This window comes from Aedes aegypti, chromosome 2 (genome assembly GCF_002204515.2).
Source record: "Aedes aegypti strain LVP_AGWG chromosome 2, AaegL5.0 Primary Assembly, whole genome shotgun sequence".
Taxonomy (NCBI): domain Eukaryota; kingdom Metazoa; phylum Arthropoda; class Insecta; order Diptera; family Culicidae; genus Aedes; species Aedes aegypti.
The window spans coordinates 64,051,841-64,075,123 of NC_035108.1; the positions used below are offsets into that span (position 1 = coordinate 64,051,841).

A 23,283-nucleotide genomic window follows, 5' to 3' on the forward strand; every position below is an offset into this window, starting at 1 on the left:
AAATATAAACATTATCCTCTACTTCTTGATATTACATCTACACTGATGTTCTGTGTTCTCCTCAGTTTTTGGTTGGTATCAACTTCGCAAGTACTGTGCAAAAGGATAGGCCAAGTAATGGTCAAGAAATGATTTCGAAAATTACTTGAGCTGTACGTAGTTCCCAAGTAACGCACTGTCGGAAAAATAGTTCACAGATTTTTCAACAGATGGTGCATGGTTATGTCAACCTCAAGTGAGGTGTCATTTTTACGCGCGGAATAGTATTTTGATGTATTCCGCAGGTAGAAATGACATTTCTATTCATTTCCTTCTGGCGGCACGGTTAGTTTTAGTCCCAAGATAGTTTCTCCGCCGACCAGTCGTGTCGTTCTGTTTTTTGTCGGTGCTATATTTTTATTTTTTCAAAATGTGTTACTTCTACGGAAACTCGCCCACCACCACTGCGGATGTGTATTCGTCCATCGAATTCCTACAAGATTCTGCCGATAAATCATCCCACCTGGAAGAATCTCGGAACATCCCGCAGCAAACTACACAACCCCTGTTTCCAACGGGAAGAAAAGGAAAAGCCGCACCGAATACTTTTCAGCTGAGGGGAAAAAACGGCTGGCGCTTGAAGTTAAAGGAAGACCCCAAATTTGGGATACTACGAACGCCCAGCAGTGGCCATGGCATGGAGGGAGATAGCAGGCATATTACTCCGAGCGCGTGAGTAGCATATTCATATATTTATTTGATTAAATTATTTATGATTGTGTATGTTGTAGCCGACTCATGCAAAACTGTGTGGATTGCGCTGAAAGAGAGCCACCTGGGCAGCCCATTCCTAGCCCTTCATTTGCTGCTGATATGGATTGGGAGTTCGCTGAGGACCTCGCTTTCCTACTGGACGTTTCACGCAAGAAAAAGTAAGTATTCTCATATATATATTCGTTAACCAAATTAGTACTAGAACTATGTAGTACGTGTGTAGGGTTAATGGGGGCAATTCGAACCACCCCATATAGCTTGTTCATTTTATAGTATGAAGTCAATTCCTCGTACGATATATCACTTCTGATCACTCAAAACATTAATTTTAAACGTACATTTATTTCATTTTGTTTTAGGACATTAGAACATCGGAGCCACGCTCGCAAGATCCGGCTGATCTAATTGACATAGAAATTGAAAGAAGTGACACGGAGAGCCCTCGAACAAACTATTTTTGTGTAAGTAAACTGAAATTATAGTTTCTGCTAGCATCACAAAAAAAAACATAAAAATAGACATCGTGAAGTTGCGAAAAACATGCACATTCTTCTAAACTCTCCGATAAATCATTCTCATTTTAGTACCAAATGAAAGGGTAAAGTAATGGACAAAGGTTTCATATGGATAAGGTAGGTATTTTAGAGATACATAGGGTGATGTGTTAGTATCCATCGTATTAAGCATTGATCAGTGAGAACTGCAATTTTCCCAGTATTGCAGGGAATGATGCTGATACAAACCGATGGCAAACAATTCTTTCTCAAAACGGCTTCAGCATTGTACAATAAGATTTTGATAAATCTTGAACTCTATTTGGAAATAATGCAAAGCAAATGCATCTTGCCGAAATCTCAATCCGTCGTATCGTTTTCATTTCTGTCGCAATAAGTTTCCAGATTCGTCTCACAACTTATGGCTCACTGTGATATATTGAGTGGTCAAAACACAACATATCAACGCTATAATAAAATGTTTTACTAGACTATATAGATCTACGGGCATCTCCCTCCATTCCTTCAGCATGATGGAATATACTAATTTCCTTTAAAAATTTTTGTTCGTCATCAATTTTCAACCAAAACATATGAATACAATTCCTTTTGACCGTACAATTATGGCACACAGTGCAGCGAAAACAATACAATCAAAGGAACCGTATTTTTACGTCGATCATCGCGTACACATTGATGCGCACAAGCTTTTTTTCTCAGTACGACGGATTGAACTTTGTTTACATTCTCATTTTTCCGCGGTCGGTGAGGAAATTTCATACAATTTCGTGAATTACAGAACTTTTACGGCGTGTGATTGGAATGAAATCCTTCAGTGAAGAAGTACGGTTTTCCATAGTAAAAAAAGTTCCTGACGAAGTAAGTCACACATGCGGGCGGGAAGAAACTTGTATCATAAAGTGGTGTGACTGGTGTCGTTCGTTAAGCATTTCTCTCGAATCGTGTTCGTCCATGCGATTTCGGTGAATAAGTGCAAAGTGGATAATTGAACTGAAGTTGTTTAACGAAATACAGTAGTTTTATTGCATTTGGTGTACAAGTGTAAAAAACCATGACAACTTTCACAAAAATACCATTGAGAATCTTTGCTGCAGGTTAGTTGGAATATCCGCCTTAGTGGCACATTTTATTTTGATACGACGAATAATAGCGCTTATGACGAAGTAGAACGAAACCCTACTTACGTCTTCTGGTGTCTTGTGTATTACGTATTCCAAATAGTAATAAAATCAAAACAAATTCTTTGGTTTATTCGTGTTTTTTGTATTTCAACTAAATTGTTTGCAGCCTTCAAAATTAACTTTTTGTACGAATTCAATATCGGTTATAAAATGGAGCAAATGAAACAACAATATTTATAAAGCATGTGCCGCTCGCCGCTGTCATGGTAAACCGCCAACTTCAAATTTGGACAATCGCACTGAAGGGCCAATTTAAGTGAAAAGCTAAATTTAGGTTAAGTTGTGGTTCCTTGTAGAGTTCTGGATCTTTTAACACTTTAGTCGTCACGCTGTTGTATTTTGTACAACACTGCTGAAAAAACCTCGCTTTACGTTCACAACAGAAGCGCAGTGGTTCTGATGGTGGCAAACCGCTCGACGACTGGAAAATTGTGTTGCTGCAGAAAAAATTAAGAGGTTGTTTCCCAGATACAACCGCCAAATTGACGTTTGATAACGTTGGCTTATTCTATTTCCTGGCTTGAGACCGTCACGAACTTATGAAAGATTTCTACTGATAAAAACCTCAATTTTCATACTATTTGTTGCATGTCAAATCTGACCTATTATGGACATTGTGTGTTATTATTTGGTTGGTTCGGTTAACACTTCAACACCGATAGAATCGGTCAATGGAAGAAGAAGCATCAGCAGTAACTCTTGCTCAACGCATGATTCACTAAGATTGGTTGCTTTAGTGGGTTCCGAGGCCAGTTTGAGGTTGAGATACTTCTCCTGAAGTCCGCGAACTCCATTTTCTCCTCTTTGCTCAAATCGATGTTAAAGTTGCCATTTTCATGATTTTCATGATCTCCTTTTCATATTCGAAGAATTTCCGCACCATGAAGAACTTCTTCTGCTTCGTCCTGGCAAATCTGCGATTCTAGAGCTCCGACGTCATGGTCCTGCAGGAAGCGAGAGGCCTAACTGGTCGGTTTGTTTGAGGATATGTCAGCATCATACCGAAGGACATCCAGCTGGCTCGTCGTATCCGTGGAGAACGCGCTTAAATTGAATTGCAGCACAATTTCAAATAAAACGGCCCTTTTCAGGGTCATAACAATGCATTCGACGTAAAAGTGTTACAACTAGAGACATTTCATCTATTACTATTAATTGATTAATTAATTTATTTACTTATCAAACATTATTTCGGTTAATTAGTCTTCTAACTCTTTCAAAATGAAATTATCGTCCTGAAAAGGACGGTTGGGGGTAGTCACCGTCGATCGAACTGGGTTTTCATTTCATTGTTAGACAGAAACACACCAAAAGATTACCGAAGACGATTAAATTAAAATGCCATCGGTAATTTTGTGCTTCCTAGTTTCCGTGTCCATCGTTGTTTTCGTTGGTTTGCTCACTCCGACGGCAATTATCAAGGTTTCTGGACGCGTTCTTCACGAATTCGATGGGCTAGCAGGATGCCCATGGCCATGATGAGCAATTTCACGGAACCCGCAGCTTTTAGCTTGGGAATAAATAGCAGCAGAGACGAACATGTAAAATTTATGAAGTTAGGCTGGCTGACGAAAGTGCATAAAATATCGCTCAATGATATCTGTGCCCGTGGGTTCGTGGGGCTTTCCTTAGCCGAATGGTTAGAATCCGCGGCTACAAAGCAAAGTCATGCTGATGGTGTCTGGGTTCGATTCCCGGTCGGTCCAGGATCTTTTCGTAATGGAAATTTCCTTGGCTTCCCTGGGCAAAGAGTATCAATGTACCTGCCACATGACATACGAATGCGAAAAATGGCAATTTAGGAAAAGAAAGCTCTCAGTTAATAACTTTGGAAGTGCTCTTCGAACACTACGCTAAAAAACAGGCTCTGTCCCAGTGAGGACGTCATGCCAAGAAGAAGAAAAAGAAGAAGTGTTCGATCCCCATCGGAGCACGTGGTTTCTTTTCGTAGTTTCATTTTCATTTTTTTTATGGCCCACCACTATCCCCCACACCAAGAGACTCATTTTCGGAGCCCCCTGGTAGTGGACGCATCTATCGTATTATTTATATTTTACAAAAAAAAAAAAACAAGCACAACAGTAAACACGTAACATTTAAACAGTTTACATTGAATGGATGAACAGTGATGAGGCATTTATACACTATGAATATATAGGGGGTTTCCCAGTGGAATTAAAATTCCTTTTAAGGGAGCCCTATTTCATGATATTTAAAACTAAATTGGGAGAATTTATTTTAATATTGATTAAATATGTGAAAACACGACAGATTAACTTGCATATTTGACACGTGTGTCGGCGTGTACATGTAAACTTCAAAACGTCAAAACCTTATAACAGCAAGAAAAATTGTGCTTTTCTATGCAAAATAAGACATACCTTGATATTTTCTAATTTTTCAATAGTTTAGCCATGAAAATCAATAGTTTTCATTACTGGAGTAGATTCGTAGAAACATTTACAATCGATCGGTGCAAGAATCTTGAAAATCTATCCGGGCGCTAGTAAGTTATTAACAGTCAAAATCTAACCACTTTTCGTGACGCGTGCGATTTTTCGTTTTTCGAAATTGTACCCCAGTATGTTGCCGTAAGACGTTATCCAACGTCAAAAAAACAGTACAACAGCATTTAGGGAATGTCCACAATGAAGCATGGTTACAGCATAAATTTAGGCGATATTGACGTATTTATGTAAATGTAAACAAAATTGCATTTCACTTCTTGACATTACATCTCCACTGAAACGGAGTCTGCATCTCAGCTTAGTTTCCTTAGAGCACTTCCACAGAAATTCCCTTACCCAAGTTACAATTTTGCTTTTCAACATATATACATAAATTTTCGTTCCCAAATTCTGTTGGAACGTTGGGTAAGTTAGTATACAAATTTTCTCGATAGGTATGAGTTGATATTCTGACATATTTTACAATAAAGCTAGTGTTATTGAAAGTATTATGAATATTTTTGAAAAATACTGTGGTACGAATTCTTCCAACATTAATTTATTGGCATGGTAATCTGTATAAATAAAAATGGAGTGGTGTTTGTATGTCACGAAATGGCTTACGAACGGGTCAACGCATTTGAATGATTCTTTCTCCGTTTTGTTCGTCAAGGGTTCCGACGTGTTCGTGTGTATTAAAATCCCAGGATATTTACCGGGAAAGTTTAAAAAACGAGAGTACACAGAACTGTCTTTTGTATGGGGCGATCCTTAGCGTTTTTCAACAGCCTACTTGATGGCAAGACGAAGTTTGTCGGGCATACTAGTTATAAATAATAATCATACCTACTGTGCACTCTGTGCAAACGATCATAACAGAGACTCTCCATCACCAAATAAAGTAAACAAAAATAAATAAAGAAAGTCATCGAAAGTAGTTTCACCGCTGCCCAAAACTGACTATCAATTGTCTGACATCCTCGCGAAAATGGAATTGCCATCAAACCGGATCCCAAAAATCAACTGATCCCTTCGAATGTGTTCCACACTCCCGTCATCAACCGTCCAAAAATATCAACACGTAAATTGAAAGCTTTGACTCTGGGTATCAAAAGCAAAATGAGGAACACGAAAACAGACCCAAGGTCCGGCCATAACTTAACTACTTACCACCGTCCATGACGAGGAGCAACGTTTTCTGCACGTCTTGGTACAACTGCCGGCAGGACTTGAGTGCCGGTTCCGACTCGCTGGCCCTCACCGTCCGGTTGTCCAGCAGAAGCCGGTGCAGGTTTTCTAGGTCAGCGATCGCTTTATCGTAGGATTTTCGGAATTCCTCAATGCGCTGAAATAAAAAAAGGAAAGAAGTCGGAGAAAGAGCGAATGAAGGAAAAAATCTCAAAATTTATCGCGATAATGAGATGCGAGACGCGAAGCACACGGTTTATATTATAAAAGGAGAATGTGTTGCCGAAAATAGGCGGAAAGAACGACAAACGAGTGACAAAAACATGTCAAACAATTTAGGAAGGAGAGAGAGAGCAGAAAAAGATGAGGTTATCGTACCAAAATATGATTGTGACAATAGAGGAGACGAAGGAAGAAACGATTAAAGATAAGTTCAATGAACCAGTTAGTGATTTTACATCGATTCAAACATTGTTATGTTTCTTTTTAGCATTACGTCCCCACCGGAACAGAGCCTGCTTTTCAGCTTTAAGGCCGGTTTGCTACTGACAAGAAAAGGAATCGCCTATCTCGATGCGTGGAAAATTTCTCCCAAGAAATGGTCAAGAAAATCACATTTTTCTGATCGCAGTATGCAGTTGAGAAGAAATGTCACTTCAAAGAGGGCTCTCTGTAGGAAATTTGCGACTCCCATTTGAACTGACAGTTCTTTTCAACTGCGTACTGCGATCATAAAAAAGCGCATTCTTGAGCAATTCCTTGCAGAAATTCTCCATGCATCAAGATAATAGAAATATTAGTAGTAGAACGCTAATGGCGCTATTCTCACAAAACTGAATTAGTTTATTATCACCACTGTATCTTTTCATTGTTTGTTTGATGGCATGTTGTAGTGGATGATATTAAAATTTATTTGACACTTTGAGGACCGGTACTCAAGCTGTCAGCGCGTGGCAAACTAGATGTTGGTAACACGAACAGTAGCGACATTAGCATTCTAAGGTTAATGCTTCTACTATCAAGATAGGCCGAGAAATTACTTGTCAGCAGAGAATCAGGCTTTATGTTCTATTGAGCACTACCACAGTTATTACCCGAGAGCATTGTGGGAATGCTGGGAAGATGAGGACATTCCCGTTACGAAAGATCCTGGACCGACCGGGAATCGAACCTACACATGTTCAGCATGGCTTTGCTTTGTAGCCGCGGACTTCAACACTAGGCTTAGGAATCCGACAAGTCATTGTCCTCTTATCTTTTGCAAGTAAAAATGCAGTTCAATTTGTGACCCGACTTACAGCAGCATCAGCAGCCAACAGGTCTCCTATAGGCTTTGGGGCGGGGGCTGTCCATCTGGCTGGACGCAAGATTTATTGCATTTTCACTTTGCAAGCAAGCGCATGCATCAAGCGCGCTCCTGAGGTACGGTACATGTGTAGGATAGGGTGTCTCAAAATTACACTTTATCAGCAAAGTTGGGGATTGATCTCCAAATGATAAATAAAGATGTTACCAACAAGCTTTTGTACGTGTGAAAACTTAAAATCTACGTTTAGAGATGCTCTCTTTGCAATTTTGAAAGAGACCCTTTAATAAAACTTTATATAGCTCTGTGATTGAAGTGTTGAAAATGATAATATACATCTACAAATCATTTTAAAGTATTCAAGTTTTCAACAAAATTTCTGATAAAGTGAAATTTTGAGACACCCTCATATAGGTAGAGGACAGGTAACCAGGGAAGCTGCTGGATCGATGTATGCAATGTGCATGGGCGAACAGCATTTATTGCCCTCCATCATTATCTTCGGAAAGTTATCTCAGGTTCCAGCTCCCCGGAGACGGTCGTTGTCGGTAGCGGTTAGACATGACAAGCAGCGTGGTGCGACGCTGGCTGCCGACTGTTTTATACTCTGCTGCAGCCAGCAACTTTCTTCTCTTCCGCACCAATCAATGTCATGTCGTTAATGTGACTACTTTGTCGCCGGGGTTCGATTCAAATGCTGGGTTCGCTGATTACCCGGTGTTGTAATTTGTTTTCGAGTATGTTCACTATTGTATTTTTTTTATAGAAAAAGTAAATGAAGTATCCTACACGATTCGTCGGAACCGCTTCACGGAGAATTACAACATCTATTTTCAATATTGAAATACTCTACAGGAAAAGTAGAGTCAGCCTTCTGGGCCAAGGTTAAAAAGAAATCATGCATCAAATTCTAAATTAATTTCTAATCCAATTAACGATAGTCTCTGAGAGAAACATCTAAGGATGCGTAATGACTCTTACGACACTGCACACGGTGTGTCTGGTAGAACAATATTATCACAAAAAATAGGCATCGCTAAATCTTTCACAATTCGAAAATATAGGATTTTAGCTTTCATTTGACGTGTTCCCCAAAAACATCCACCGAGGGATCCCGAACATTTTTTTTTATTTTAAATTTTTGTTCTTTGAAGTACATTATTTCCAAATGTAATCATGATTAAATGCAAGTTTTTTACTCTCAAGCTCGATGGTAGCTTTGATTTCAAATAAAAGTTGATTTCATAAAGATATATAAGATAACATGTTGCAATAGACAAAACTGTCCTATGTGATGTTGTGGATTTAATATGCCATAGGACACTTGTTCGTACAGTGAAGGTCACACTCAGTTGAGTTCAAATAGTTTCAATTTATCGAGATTCACACAGCCGAGCGGTCAGCAAATTAGTTTTATCTGATATGTCAGCAAAAAAATCAAATTTATTTAAAGCAGCACCTTTGGAAGCCGCAGACATCAAACGTCACTTTTACTGAAATGTCAGCAAACGACCTTTAACCGAGATTTGCACAGCTGAGATCGGCATTCTGATTTAAGTGTGTATTTCAATTACATATTTCAGTGTAGAATTCCGTATAAATTCAAGCTGAAAACGATTAATATGAAATAGAGCTCTTTTAAACCATTTTTACACATCAATTAAACTTGCTGCTGTGTTAACCCTCTAATACCCAACCCCGCCTTTAGACGGGGTACACTTTGGAATTTTGTGTATTTTTTGGTAGCTCGGAAATCAAAATGATTTTATTTTTGGCTTATACCTTGACTCATAACACGCATATAAGAAAAGTTTTTTATGACTTTTGAAACTTTTTTGTATTTTTAGAAATTGTTTGAAAAATTGCATTCTTATATAACCTACAAATGCCTGGGCTTCATTAAACGTGTAATATAAAAAATCGTACCTTTTATATTTTTCTACGATTAACCTATCACAAACGAAGAGCCTGGTGGTATTAAAATCATTTCAAACCTGTTTTTCCGTTAGTTACACGGAAAATAAAATACGCTCCGAAAAAAAATTAAAAATTTAATATTTTTCAAAATACCGTAACAATTAAAATTTTTATTATTGCCAAAAATCAACAACTAGAAAAGGCTTCAAGAAAAAATGAAAAAAGCTAGGGATGTTCAAAAATAAAAATTATAAAAATCAAAAACCAAAATTTAAAAATTTGCGAATAAAAATAAATAAATGCCCAAAACGTGTTTAGAACGATTTTAGATAACGAAAAATAATACTTAAATCGAAAATAAAAATTTGGGTATTAGAGGGTTAATATTTTCATCTTTTTCACAATCAACATAATATACAACGATGCTTGATTTACCAGTTTAGTAGTGAGAAAATAAAGGAGAGGAGATAAATCTTTCATTCATCCCTCGTGTGTTTTTTATTTTGCATAATGATTGACTGGTGTTCTACGCATATTATATCTTTTCAAGATATTGAAACCCTTAGAAGAAAGTCTTAATAATCTACTGTAAATTGCAATAATAATATTTCAAGTCGAAAATATATTTTATTTGATTATGGTATCAATCTAAAAGGAGTATAAAATGGTAAAATTTTCTTGTTTTTATGCTGCTTGTTAAAATGTTGTTATGCTTGTCAGAAAACCACTTCCACGGTGGAATTATTTTTAAGGTTTGTTTGAATAGGAAATTTCTTCCACTATATTTTTGCTGTATTTTGAAATTCTATGTTGCAAACATCGGAATAATGTCAATACTATTAAAAAAGTCTTTGGATTGTCACTTACTCCGTGTTGCCTCAATGATATGTTTATTGGGGATTTTTTAAGCAATATAGGGCGTTTAGGCATATTCCGTTTCCTTTCGCAGGCTGTTGTAATGTTGATCGATACTGCTTTTTGTGAACCTCATACTAAACCAATACGGACAGTAGTTTATGGAATTTCGGTTCCGAAGGCTTTAGTGAAGTACAACGAATCGAAACACATATAAATCGAAATGTTCTGAATGAAATCTTAGCGTAATCAGGCCTTGGAAACACTCGAATTCCGAATGGTGGGTGAAAATTTGGATTCCACATCTTAAATTCGCTTTAATAAATAGAAATTTTTGGCCTCTTCATGATTATTATTCCGGACACATTCACACTTTTGCTTCATATTCCGGACACTTGGATTTGAATTCCGTACAACTATCACAATCAGAATAGTCAAATTATTGATTAAACACACTAATCCGTTAGAGAGACGTCAAAGCTAGCGCCTGCCACATCAAAAATCAGACGAATAATTTCTCAAATTTGGGAACTATTTTCGAAAAAATATTTGGTACCGGTTGTACGTGATGGTATTGGCTATCACGCCTACCAAATATTTTTTCGAGTTATGCTTTCATTTACGAGAAATTTGAAGTTAGATGTCTTTCCCCATACCAAATGAAACGAGAAAACTTCTGCTGATCAACTGTGGACAAAAGCAAAGCAGGTAATCCATTGATAATGCAATCAACTGGATCCCACAGTAGACCGTATATACCACTGCGTCTACGCCAGTTCATGCGGGAAGGGTGTGGAGAGGCGGTAATTTTTATAGGCTTGCTGTTTGGTTAGCAGACTGCCTATGTATCAGGCGTAAGGAAGAATGGAAGTGTAGGGAAAAGTGTGCCATTTAAGCGATTAGCGTTGTGCAAATCATTAGGGGTATTCACTAACCGGTGTAACTCCCTGTGTATATCGTGCTAAATAAATTATTTTAAATCTTTCACAGAATTGCGTAAACTACGAAGGAAAGATTTCAAATAGTTGAGAAACGACAGTCATCCAATCCTAGGCGGCGTTGTAACAGCTGTCATCAAAAGCATTATAAACAAATAATATTCTTATTTCGAAAACGAAAAGTTGCTTTTAATTTCAACTTTAAGCTATCACTGAACACGAAGGATGATTAATGAAAAAACAGTCATGAGAGTAAGTTTGTCCACATATTTGAAGGAGTTTATTTGAAAAGGACTGGAGAGTGGTTACTTATGCAACTGATAAGGGTGGTATTATGTGTATGGTGTTAGTTCTACAAGAACGAGTAATAAAGAAAGCTCATCCAGCTTGTTATCTTACAGGCAAGTTCAACTGTTCACTCCGGATTGTGATGGCCCTATCATTGTCACAGTGAGGAAGGAAAGGAACCAATAAAGTGTATAAATTCCTGACCAAATCGAACACAATACACATAGAATCCCATAAATTGATGTTGTATTTGGTTCAGTCAATAAAGGCGGTCCGGTTTCGGCTGTTTGAGTATTCAAACCCAAAAGAAGGTTTTTTTTCATTCTAAACATTCTAAGAAATTTTCAGTCACATCCAAGTGAATATGCAAACTCAATCACACGACGGAAATACAAAAATTAGAATAACATGCAGAATGTGGAGATTTTTTAGCTTCAGGGCAAACTTTCATCCATTGGTGAATAAAAGATTCTGAGCACCGTGAAGAAAATGGACAAGTTATTAATCAAGCTACTCAAAATAAGATAGAAAACTGTGTTCTTGTTGTGTAACTAGGGTTACTAGATTATTATTTTTTGCATTTTGAATGCAACCAGTCGGAATACGAATATTTCATTTGAAATATTTCATCATCAATTTGTCATTTTACGCAACTTTAAGTGAATACCCCTATTATAAATGTTAGAACTTACATAGAAATGATAATATGAATGATTTAGCGATATTAAATTACAAATCTCTGAATTATTTCTTACCGTAATCCGGGGTAACATTGATCAGCGGGGTAACATTGATCGGGATGACTCATCTTGTTAAACGTTCAAATAAAGATTTATTGATGAAGCATTTTCGAACCATGAATGGTGCCTCTCTTTCGTATATTCATAAGCTAATGATAATTAAGGTTTTTGCCAAAATTGCGTTTAGTTCATGCGCAAATTTGTCAACTTTTTGAAACAATGATTTCTATCATTTTCACTGACACTACCGAAAATTCCTGTCTCACATGAGTTCTGCAGACCATGTGATCAAGGAAAATGCGAGTGTTACTAAAAATGGCATCGCCGAAAACGATTCCGTTGTCAAATCTTTCATAAGTTTATTCAATTAGGCAACATTAACTAATTACTATTACGAATGTAGAATTCCCTGAAGAAATTGCCTACTTTTAGGCGTATTCCGCGGTTCAAGGTGTTTTTAATTTTGAAATAACTCAAAAAGTAAATGACTTGTAAGAGTTTGGTCTTCATAGTCGGCTTCTGGGGCCCTGATTTTAGTAAGTAACGACATTTCCAATATTAGCGAACGTTGTTTACTTGGGTGATCAATGTTACCCCATATCAGCTGAATCAAAAAATCACTTAAAACATTTATTTAAACATAATTAAATCTTTCGAAAAACAAAATAAAGTACATAGCTAGAAGCGATGGGTGCCAGTACTTGTTTTAAAAATATGAAACTTGTAACATTTGTATTGTGAAATGAAAAAAATAAGAAAAACTAAAAAATATGATCAATGTTACCCCGGATTACGGTACTTGTTTTTGATAGAAAATGGTAAAAACATATTCAAAAACTTCAAGAAGCCCTAAATTAAAAAAAGAGCAAATTTGTGCAGTTAAATTCTTCACGATCCTTTAGTTTACATCTCAGAGTACCCTTGGAAATAAATTTTAGCATAGGACAACTTGGGACAAAAAAGTATGGGATGGGTAAAGTTATTATTCCGATTATGCAGTATATTGTATTCAATGTGTACCTTGTTTGCACTGAATTCTTCATTAATCTTTAAAACTCTAACTTTGACATACTGTATTAATTAAAATATAACATATCTTGCCCGGATATTCCAGGAATATCTTAATAAAAGTGTTTACTATGGAATGGTGTACATAAAAACCTATCAGAACAAGTCAATTTTTAGATTATTGGGCACCTGATCGCCCATAGTGGATGCTTATTGATCATTATGTTCTTATAGTCCTTATATCTTTGTACAACTGGCATAACCTCCTTGATATGTTCATGAGCTTGGGTGTTTTGTTCATATTCGCGTTTACCCGACTTGATTGTTCAAATTCAGACCAATCCAATGTTTCCAAAAGTTTTTATTAGGCTTTAAAAAATTATAGAAGTTTAATGCGCCAAGAAGCTTTGCACAGTGGTCCAGTAAGCAGATTTCATAGATGCATTAAAAATAACATCAAAGTAAAACTTCAGACAAAAGTTGTCTTCTACAAAGTTGTTTTTATTGCTGAAAAATATTGTACATCTAAAAGTATGCTTCATAGTGAGTAACTCATATGCACGAAACACTTCACATAAAACGTACGATATTTTGAATATTTATCAATATTTTGGAGAAAGTCTGTAAAAAACATGTTTTGATACAAATAACAACTTAACATGCTCAAAAATATGTCATGTTGGCCAAATCAAAGGCTTAAGATTATAATTTTTAATAATGGATATCTGCTTAAGATGCTGCCAAAAATCGGAAACAAAAAAGATCAAACTCAAATTTTGAGAAATCGTCACTCAATGGTATTGAAGTCTATAAAAAATATTAATAAGTGATTTTGAGAACATGATTTTGTTAAGTTTTGTCTGGACATGCGCCGCTGTACAACGTTGTGTAGAAAAAGAAATCCATGTAAAATGCTGCGGGAAATCATGCACATAAAGAAAATACAAGATTTGTCACATATTTACACCACAAATCATGTGAAATATTACTACATTTCCGCTATACATCGCGCAACCGAGCATGGACTCGGACATATAGTATTACATGATTTGTTGTGTAAATTTAGGATAAATCTGGCATTTCCTTTAGTTGCATGATTTTTTTTGTTTATTTAAGACTCTTTAAAATATTATTCGAGTCTGTTGATGCATGATTGAACGATAATTTCCTTAACAACACCGAAAACATCTTATAGAGCAGATATCTGAGGATGAAGTTATCTTCAGGTCTTACAGATGAAATCCAATACATCTTTGGTTTTAGAATCGTTTAGGTGATGTTTTTGGAAAACTAGAAATGCCATTTATGTTATATTCCAGGCTGATTAATGTATTTATTACTTAGCTAAATCATTCCACACAATCAAAAATCCATCCAAGTAAATTGAGCTATAAAAATGCTCCTGAAAACAAAATAATTTGATTTAACAAATATAAAACTTATTTAGCACATCCCGTATTGATCTGTTGTGACGAAGATGTTATAATGATGCTTTTTTTGTCAGTTATGAAACATATATTGCCGATTGAAATAATAATAAATGTACAATTTTCAAGGCGAGTGTTTCACAAATTAACATAAAAAATAACAATTTTCAACACGGAAAACTAAGCATACTTGGTTTGTTAAACGCCACCTTAAGGTTTAGTAAATTTTGAGCGTCACATTTTCATTGATAAAAAAACACATCGAATTGCCATAGTTACTATACAAATAACCATTACAAACACTTTCCACATGCACTGTATACTTCTGGTGTTCTTCTCGCCTGGTGTTCAGACAAAAAATTAACACAATTGGATTGATTTCACGGAACATGAACTGCAATTGCACATCTAATGAACGGCGCGTTTATTATCAACAAACACAACACTCGATTTCACTGCAAATTTAACCCTGCACATAAAATATCACACACTTTGTGCACGAAAGTAACCTTATTTTTGCTTATTTGAAACTAGGCTAAGGATGAACCACGAGCTCGCTCAACTCTACGGCGAACCCAGTATCGTAAAGGTGGCTAAAGCTGGAAGGATACGCTGGGCAGGGCATGTTGCAAGAATGCCGGACAACAACCCTGTAAAGATGGTGTTCACTACGAATCCGGTCGGAACAAGAAGGCGTGGGGCGCAGCGAGCTAGGAAGGATTGACCAGGTGCTACAAGATCTGGCGAGTGTGGACCGCAGCCGAGGATAGAGGGAGGCAGCTGCGAATCAAGTTGTACGGCATGGAATTGTTGACGAGGTTTTATTGTAATATCAATGTTATACCAATGTTGAAACTAGTTAAAAGAAATAATATGCTTCATGATGTTTCTTTATGATCAAGCTATTTGTAATTAATCATTGCTCATATTTGTTTTGTTTTTGATTTATTGAGCTGTCAACACATTGCAAGTAAAACACATGTAGCATTCACTAGCGAGATTATAGTTATCTCAACTTTACTACATTTGATTAATTTAATTTCACCCTACGGGAATATTTTTTAACACGTTCAAGCCTTATTGTCAGTTAAATAATACTCTCGGAATATGTTCCTGTTTTTTAAATTATAATTTTTCAAAGTTTATAAATAGCCACAAAACACAAGACCACTTGCAGTATCTTTTAATCTTAACGCAATTGGATAAAAAGAAAAATGTTGCTTGAAATATTGATGGCTGGTTGAATCCTAGACTTTTCAAACAGTGTGAAATATTCGAATATGCATAAGGGAACTGGAATTGGTTACAACGGTTACAAAATTATTTGAAAGAGTTGAAATAGTGATGGTTCATAATTAGAGTTAGGAAAATTGAAGTTTTGTCTGTTGCCAAATTATGATGAAAATGTTCCAAATTATCTACGTACACATAGTTTTTTTTTTAATAAACTAGGAATCGACCGTCCGACTTGGCTAGGCAATGTAATTTAACCATTTTGTTTAATTTTAGGGTGTTTGCGGTAAAAATGCCATTGAAATAGCTCAAGATTGAGGAAATTAAAGTCAGAAATTAACAAAAATTTTAACGCGAAAAAATCGTTAAGGACGCAAAAGTTAACAAACCCGAATCGGCCTAAACAGACTGAAATTCGAAATACAGTATGGGGTCATACACAAATTACGACACATTCCAAGGGGGTGGTCGAGCCAAGCGTGACAGCCTTACAAAAATTTCGGAGGACTCATACAAAAAGTGTGATAAAGGGGGGGAGGGGGTTGAAAAAGTTGAAATTAAGCGTGACATAATTTGTGTACCATCCCTATGTCCCGCGGTTCATAAGTTTTGCACAGAACATGGAAGAAGTAGGCGTAGAAGGGCAGTAAAGTGAATATAACAGAAAAAGATCAAAGTGAAAACCAGAGACTAAACAGATCAAACAATACAAATCGTGTGTAACATTTTTGTTCCGTTTTCTTTTTCCTTATAAAAACTACCATAAAACGTAATATGACGATTTTTGAATTTTTAATATGAGCCATTAAGGTGGTTCAAAAAATAGATTTTGCCCCACACCGCTCATTCGATTCCAAATCAAATTCTGAGCGTCCTCCGAAAAAAATTGAACTCATTTGGATGAAAACTGAGACTGCACAAGCCCTTGAATTAGCCCTTGTTCGTATGAGATTTTTTATGGGAAATGCAAGCAATTCATTCAATCGATCATAATGTTTGCCCATGTGCTCTTGAGAGTTAGAGCTGCGCTGAAACTGTTAAATATATTCGTCAGCGACAGCTTTGTCGAAGACCGTATTAAAATCGGACGATTCAGTAATGGGTTATTATTACTCATTGAGCCATACTGTATTGGCACAGTTGATACTTACCAATCGATTTTGTATCCACTGGTCGTGATTGTACGTCGCGGTTCCACCCAGCTCATCGGGAAGTTCACTTAGCTCGAAGTACTTGGTGAGGCGTGACTTCGATATAACTAACGGCTGAAACAGAAGAAGAAAACGACAAATTAGTCTTGAAATGTAACAATTTATCACACGGAGCAAACAGTGACCGATGAAATAAAGAGAAACGTAGATAAAACTTCACGCTTTAACCCATTAGGGGCGATAAGAAGCCAACGCATCCACCAATTTTATTAGTACCTCTGATGGATAGGTTCAACAATCAAATTATACTAAATCTATGCCACCAGAAACATAAACCAGCAAATTAATTTGATATTGTGATTTGATTTATGCCAGATCAACGATAAGCTGCTTAAGCTTAAAGAGACCCGCAAAGCATTCCATTGGGAGAAAACAGCGATGGTGATCTTTCAACGATTGACGCGAGAGCATTCGCCTAAATTCCACTCCCATCACTTCCTACAGAAGCATTAGTATAAAAAATAATCTTCAGCTTGTACCCCAGATGGGACTCGAACCCACAATCCCCGGCTTAGGAGGCCGGTGCCTTCTCCATTAGGCCACTGGGGCGACGGTGAGAGGGCGCGCACTCGTATGTGATCGGTCTCGGTTGCGTGGATTGTTCTCATTCTGGGGATGGTGCGATAAAAAAAAAAACACACACACATCGCGGTGACGCTCGTTTCGCAGTCACCACGTCAGAGGTTGCTTTGGTTTGTTTCGAGTCGTTGCGCTCTGCCCGATCGGGATTTGGGATTACAAAAGAGGAGACTGGTTCAGAGAGGAAGTATCATACGCTTTAATCTCATAATTAATTGTGTTATTTATGACAAAAATGAACTTTTCGTTCGTTTGAACTCGTTCGGTAGATTGTTGAACCACAAAACCAGTTTACAATCGGCATGTGGATTAGAAAATTTGAAGTTCAATTAGAAGCTTAGTTGGTTATTCATTCTTATCAAACCACTTGTCGAAAAACTGAATCAGTAGTGTAAACACGTGCTTTTGTTAGGTCACACATATGTATGTTTTTCGGTGATGTATGTTTTTCGCGCCATTCAAGCGAGTGGCGAAGAATCACCGGTAGACAATGAGAGAAGCATGCAAATGTGTTGAAGTTTCGCGTGCTCTTATCTCAAGTATCGAACTGCTAACTGGTGGTGAGGTGATCTATTGATGGATCGCCGACAAAGACAGTGGCGGATGGGGCATCGCTTCGCAAATTGGTGCTAATGAAATAATTATAACTTTGGTGATGCCGGTTCTTTTGCAGAATTGTTGCTTTTGTTGCGATGAATGAATGCCGGTATGGACCATCATAAGTGCGGTTGTCATAAACTTTCGATTAATGATTCAGGTTGATTTGAACTAGGTTAATCAAAATAAGCGCAACGAGGGCATTTTTACTGGTGAACTCAATGTGTCATTCGCATGAGCATTTCCCATTTTAAAACTTCCACTGCATATCAAAAACTACTTGATATGAGCAAATCTCGCTCAAACCAGGCCGCAATCGGCACCCATCGTTAGAGTTCCAGTTTTATGTCACTGATCGCTAGTATTGCTGTGTGCGTTTGAAATGCAAATATCATATACGGGAACACCAAACGCGGTAAGATTTTCCACAAAGAAGGCGAAGTCAGGGATTGCTTTCTTTGCTTGGTAGGCGGTTATATCGATCATGGTTACTAAGAGTCCTTTGTAACTTTGTATTACCGCATTCGAAGCGCAATAAGAGAAGATTTGCACGTCAAACGCAAACAGCAATATAGGGTTTCAATGCTAGTAATGGACCCCTTAGTAGCTGAAATTCATTCTAGACGCTTTTTCGCAATGATATTTCAGACGCATATACGTTTTGTGGAGTCTAACAACAAATTCAATGTCTTTACTTCATAGTACGTTTATGAAACAAAATAAAAAAAAAAATAATCATTCGATTTTTCCAGCGAAATATGCATTTGCAAAACTGTTGTCCGAATGCCTATTATGGACCTAACAATGTAATCGAAGTTCCCCCGGTGGATTTTCATAGGAATAAGGTTGCTTTGAGTGTTAATTTTATGTTTTTCTGTAGGGGTTCCATAATACGCACAGGGTCCATAACCGGCATCGACTCCCTGTGATAAAACTAAAGTATACTCCTTTCGGTTTTGTCAAATTGGTGGACCCCTCGTACGCCAGCTAGCTAAAAAGTGTGCGAAAAGCCCGATTTTTGATAAATCTGAGGTGTTTCTCACGTGATCTTTCTCATATTTCACTTGGAACACATAGCTAATTTGGTGGCATCGTTTAGGGGAAGGATAAAGCTTTCATATAAGAAAAAAATTTGGCGGCCATTTTGAATATGGCCACCATCTTGAATTTTGTTAAAAAAAACCTTTTTTTCATCATTAGCGGTCGCTCGCTTAGAATTCTGAGGTCACCATCAGAAAACTGAGAAAAAAAACATAGTAAGAAAGGCTACAAAAACTAGGTTGCAATGGTATTTGCCTATGAAATGAACGGTTTTCTGAATTATGTTCCACGATTTTGAAGTATATGGCGAGTGCAATTAATGAAATCATCTTTTTTTGTGAAACAAAGAAGCAAGTTTTCTATCTGTGGTGTTTTCTTCGAGTCGAGTGAAGAAAAAGAGCATTAATTGAAGCGAAAAAATCTGAGGGCCATCTTAGATTTTAACGTCTTTTTGATTTTAAGTAGTAGAATGAGTTTTTTACCTTGTTAGCACTTTTTGAATTTTAAGGGTATCGTATCGCTTACTATTCTTGTTCTTATTTTCCATGCAATACGTCTTTACTGGAACAGAGTCTGCTTTTCAGCTTAATTCGTTATAAAAACAGATAATTCAATAGGAATTTTCTTTTACAATGCATATTTGGTACAAGAACGAATCTCCGGAATATCTTCAAGTTCAGGAAAAGCATAAATTCTTTCATTTGTTTGGTCCAAGATCATTGATTAAAATGAACAGTAAATTGACCAGCTGAAATAAAATAAGAATGAAAGAATCTGATTGTTTTTTTTTTTTTTTTCAATGGATGCCTCATAATTCAACATGATAAGCGCTAAGATGGTTAAAAATATTCAACCACTCTTAATCAAGATGGCGTCGAATTCCAAGATGACCGTCAGATTTTTGAATCTCAAAATGATTCTCCTGAGTATTGGCATTATGTCCACATTGGGGCAAAGCCTGCTTCTCAAATGTTCAATTTCGCTATTTTTTCAAATGTATGTTGGGTGGCATCAAAATGATACTTTAAGGCTAAGTAGTCCATCATTCGTTTTGGCAACAATGATGACTTTTCAGCTTCCATTTCAAAGTGATATAAATCAGTCTTGATAGTTTATATTGAGTTGCAAATGTATCACTGTACGCGCTAACATGCATAAAGTATGCTGATACTTTTTCAGCTGTATCAGTGCAAAACCAACTGATCTTCTTTGATTTGAAATCGTGAGATGAATTAGCAACAATCATCAACGACGCGTACAAATTTCAATGACGGCCTACTTCGCCTTAAGGCACAGAAAATCAAGGAATTTTTCAGCTCACAAACTCAAGATTTCCTCTCGAAATAAATGCACTTTTGGCAATATTTTACATTAAAACTACAGATATCACCACAAGACTTACTAATGTTCCAACGCGCAATCTTAAAACTTCATTCAATGAACAACAATGCATATGGTTAAAAAAAATGTTTGTTCATGTCAATCAATGGTTTTAGACGGTTTATATTCATTGAATTCATTATTCCTGAGTTGTTGTAGCCTATCTCACTCAGCTTTTTTTCTCAGCTTTCTGATGACGACCTCAGAATTCTAAGCGAGCGGTGCGTTAATGGTGAAAAAAGGGTTTTTCTAACAAAATTCAAGATGGTGGCAAAATTCAAAATTGCCGCTAATTTTTTTTTCTCAGATGAAAGCTTTATCCTTCCTCTATACGATGCCACTAAATTTGCTATGTATTGCAAGGGAAAAAATACCTAAGATTTAACAAAAACCACCCTTTAGGTTTAGCACATACTAACTAAGGAATTCTAACGATGGGTGCCGATGACGGCCTGGTTTGAGCGAGAATTGCTCATATGCTCTCAAAAGGATCTTTGGATTCGATCGTAGAAGGCTCGTACTCAAGGAAGCTAGTACCCTGAAAGATCGTTGAACTCCAAATATGATGGACCATTTTATCTAGTCAGTTTGGGTAGTCCTCAAAATTTCTGCAGTCAACGGTGTTCTTGGATAACCTTATACAGCCGTTACTCTACTCTCCTCTACTCTACTCTACTCTACGCTACGCTACTCTACTCTACTCTATTCTACTCTACTCTACTCTACTCTAATCTACTTAAATGAAACTTTGTGGCAATTGTTTGTAACTGTTCTAGTTTCCCTGAAAGTATTGATTATTCACGATGGTCGAACATTTTCCCCATTTTACCCTAAGGGTTTCCACAACGAACACAGGGGCCTTGGAAAGTGATCTTCACAGAAGTTTCCTAAGGTTTTAATACATGTCTTCACATCTCATCCCACAAATATTTCAAAGTAGAAGTCTCCTACAAACAGTCTACAGGTTTCCGGAAAGTTCTTCATTGAAATATTCTCAGAGGTTTCCACAAAATTTTACATAGAAGTCTTCACAAGTATATTCATATTTCTCCAGAGCAGAGACAATTCTTCCCAGAATTCACCACAAAAGCCTGCACATAAGTCTCCACTGAAGTTCACAGAATTTTTCACAGAAAACTTCATAAAGTCTTCAAAGAGATCTCTGAAGAAATTTCCACGAAAGTCGGCAAAGAAGTCTTCACGAAACTCACAACAGAAGCCTGCCCATAAGTCTCCACTGAAGTCTGCAGAATTTTCAACAGAAATCTCCACAAAAGTCTTCACAGAGGTTTCTGAAGAGAGTTTTGCAAAAATCTGCATATAAGTCTTCATAGAAGATTCTACACAGATCTCCATGGTAGTCATATCGAAATTATACTAAAAATTGAAGACTGAACGTGTGAATAAGTCTTCATATATGTTTCAACTGAATTTTCTACATAGCTCTCTTCAAAGATTTCCATAGAAATCCTCACAAAAGCATTCACAGAATTTCTCCAAAAAAGTCTCCACAGAAGTTGTTGCACAATTTGGAGTATTTACAAGTGAGTATAACGTGAATAGCTTGAGTTTAAAGGTTGAAAAATATGTACAATATTAACTTTAGATTATCAAAACTCCATGTTTCAGAGGTTTTCCATTATTCACTCCACTACCGTCAAAATAGTATTTTTACCACAAACAAATATTCAAACAGCGATAACTTTTTCGGTTTTTTTATGTTTTTGCACCATTTTTTCACAAACCCTCATAAAACATTTCTTTTTCGAGTATCTGTGTCGATATTAATCATTAGTCACCTAAATCCGGAGATATTTCGAAATTTATCGGGGGGACCGATGTTTTTCTATAACCCACGAAAATATCGCAGGCTACAGATTTTTTGTCATGTTCGGTCATACGCTGTTCGAAACAATACTTCAATATGAAATTATTGTGAAAAAAATAAGCAAATTGGTACAACCGTTCTAGAGTAATGAATATTTATGTGGCTAGTACCAATCTAGCAATATAAAGATCCTTAAAACTTAAAACTACAAAAATCACCGTTTTGTCATTTTCAGATTTCTTGAAGACAACTCAATCGATTGTGTGATTTTTTCAGATAAGCTCCTTATAACCTGACACATTTTAGTTTATTTATTTTTTTGATAAATTAACTAAAAACAAAATAGCGCCAAAAGATTTTTTGTACGGGGAATGTTAGTCCCTCAAGGAACATCTGAATATCTTCAAAACCATATGACTTATGATCAAGAAGAGTTTTTTAGGGGCTTAAACCGAGAAACTAAAAAGTTATCGCTGTTTGAATATTTTTTATGTTAAAAAAATGAAGTTGCCGGTAGAGGCGCCAATTAGTGATTTTATATGAATGTAAATAAAAAAAGCTAAACAAATAATCTACCGAAAACAAAATTATCATTTTATTTATTCAAAACGTTGTTTCCTATACAACACTATTTTTTTAAATAGATTCCCTTTTGTAATAGAAAAAGGACTAGAAAGGAATAGGAATAGGAATAGGAATAGGAATAGGAATAGGAATAGGAATAGGAATAGGAATAGGAATAGGAATAGGAATAGGAATAGGAATAGGAATAGGAATAGGAATAGGAATAGGAATAGGAATAGGAATAGGAATAGGAATAGGAATAGGAATAGGAATAGGAATAGGAATAG

At 36.5% G+C, this 23,283-nt stretch overlaps 1 protein-coding gene and 1 non-coding gene across 12 annotated transcripts in view; both read right to left on the bottom strand.

Annotated features, from left to right (window-relative positions):
- The window catches only part of LOC5566335 (titin), a 446,003-nt gene that overhangs the window by 394,768 nt on the left and 27,952 nt on the right, over positions 1-23,283 (bottom strand). For all 11 annotated transcript variants that reach the window (XM_021841039.1, XM_021841049.1, XM_021841034.1 and 8 more), the window contains exons 3-4: positions 16,948-17,061; positions 6,067-6,241 (exon numbers count right to left, since the gene is read on the bottom strand). In XM_021841039.1, the coding sequence (XP_021696731.1) occupies positions 6,067-6,241; positions 16,948-17,061 (289 nt within the window). The remainder of the gene's footprint in view (positions 1-6,066; positions 6,242-16,947; positions 17,062-23,283) is intronic.
- On the bottom strand, positions 17,484-17,556 carry Trnar-ccu. The gene has a single exon. It is a non-coding gene; the product is annotated as a tRNA-Arg (tRNA).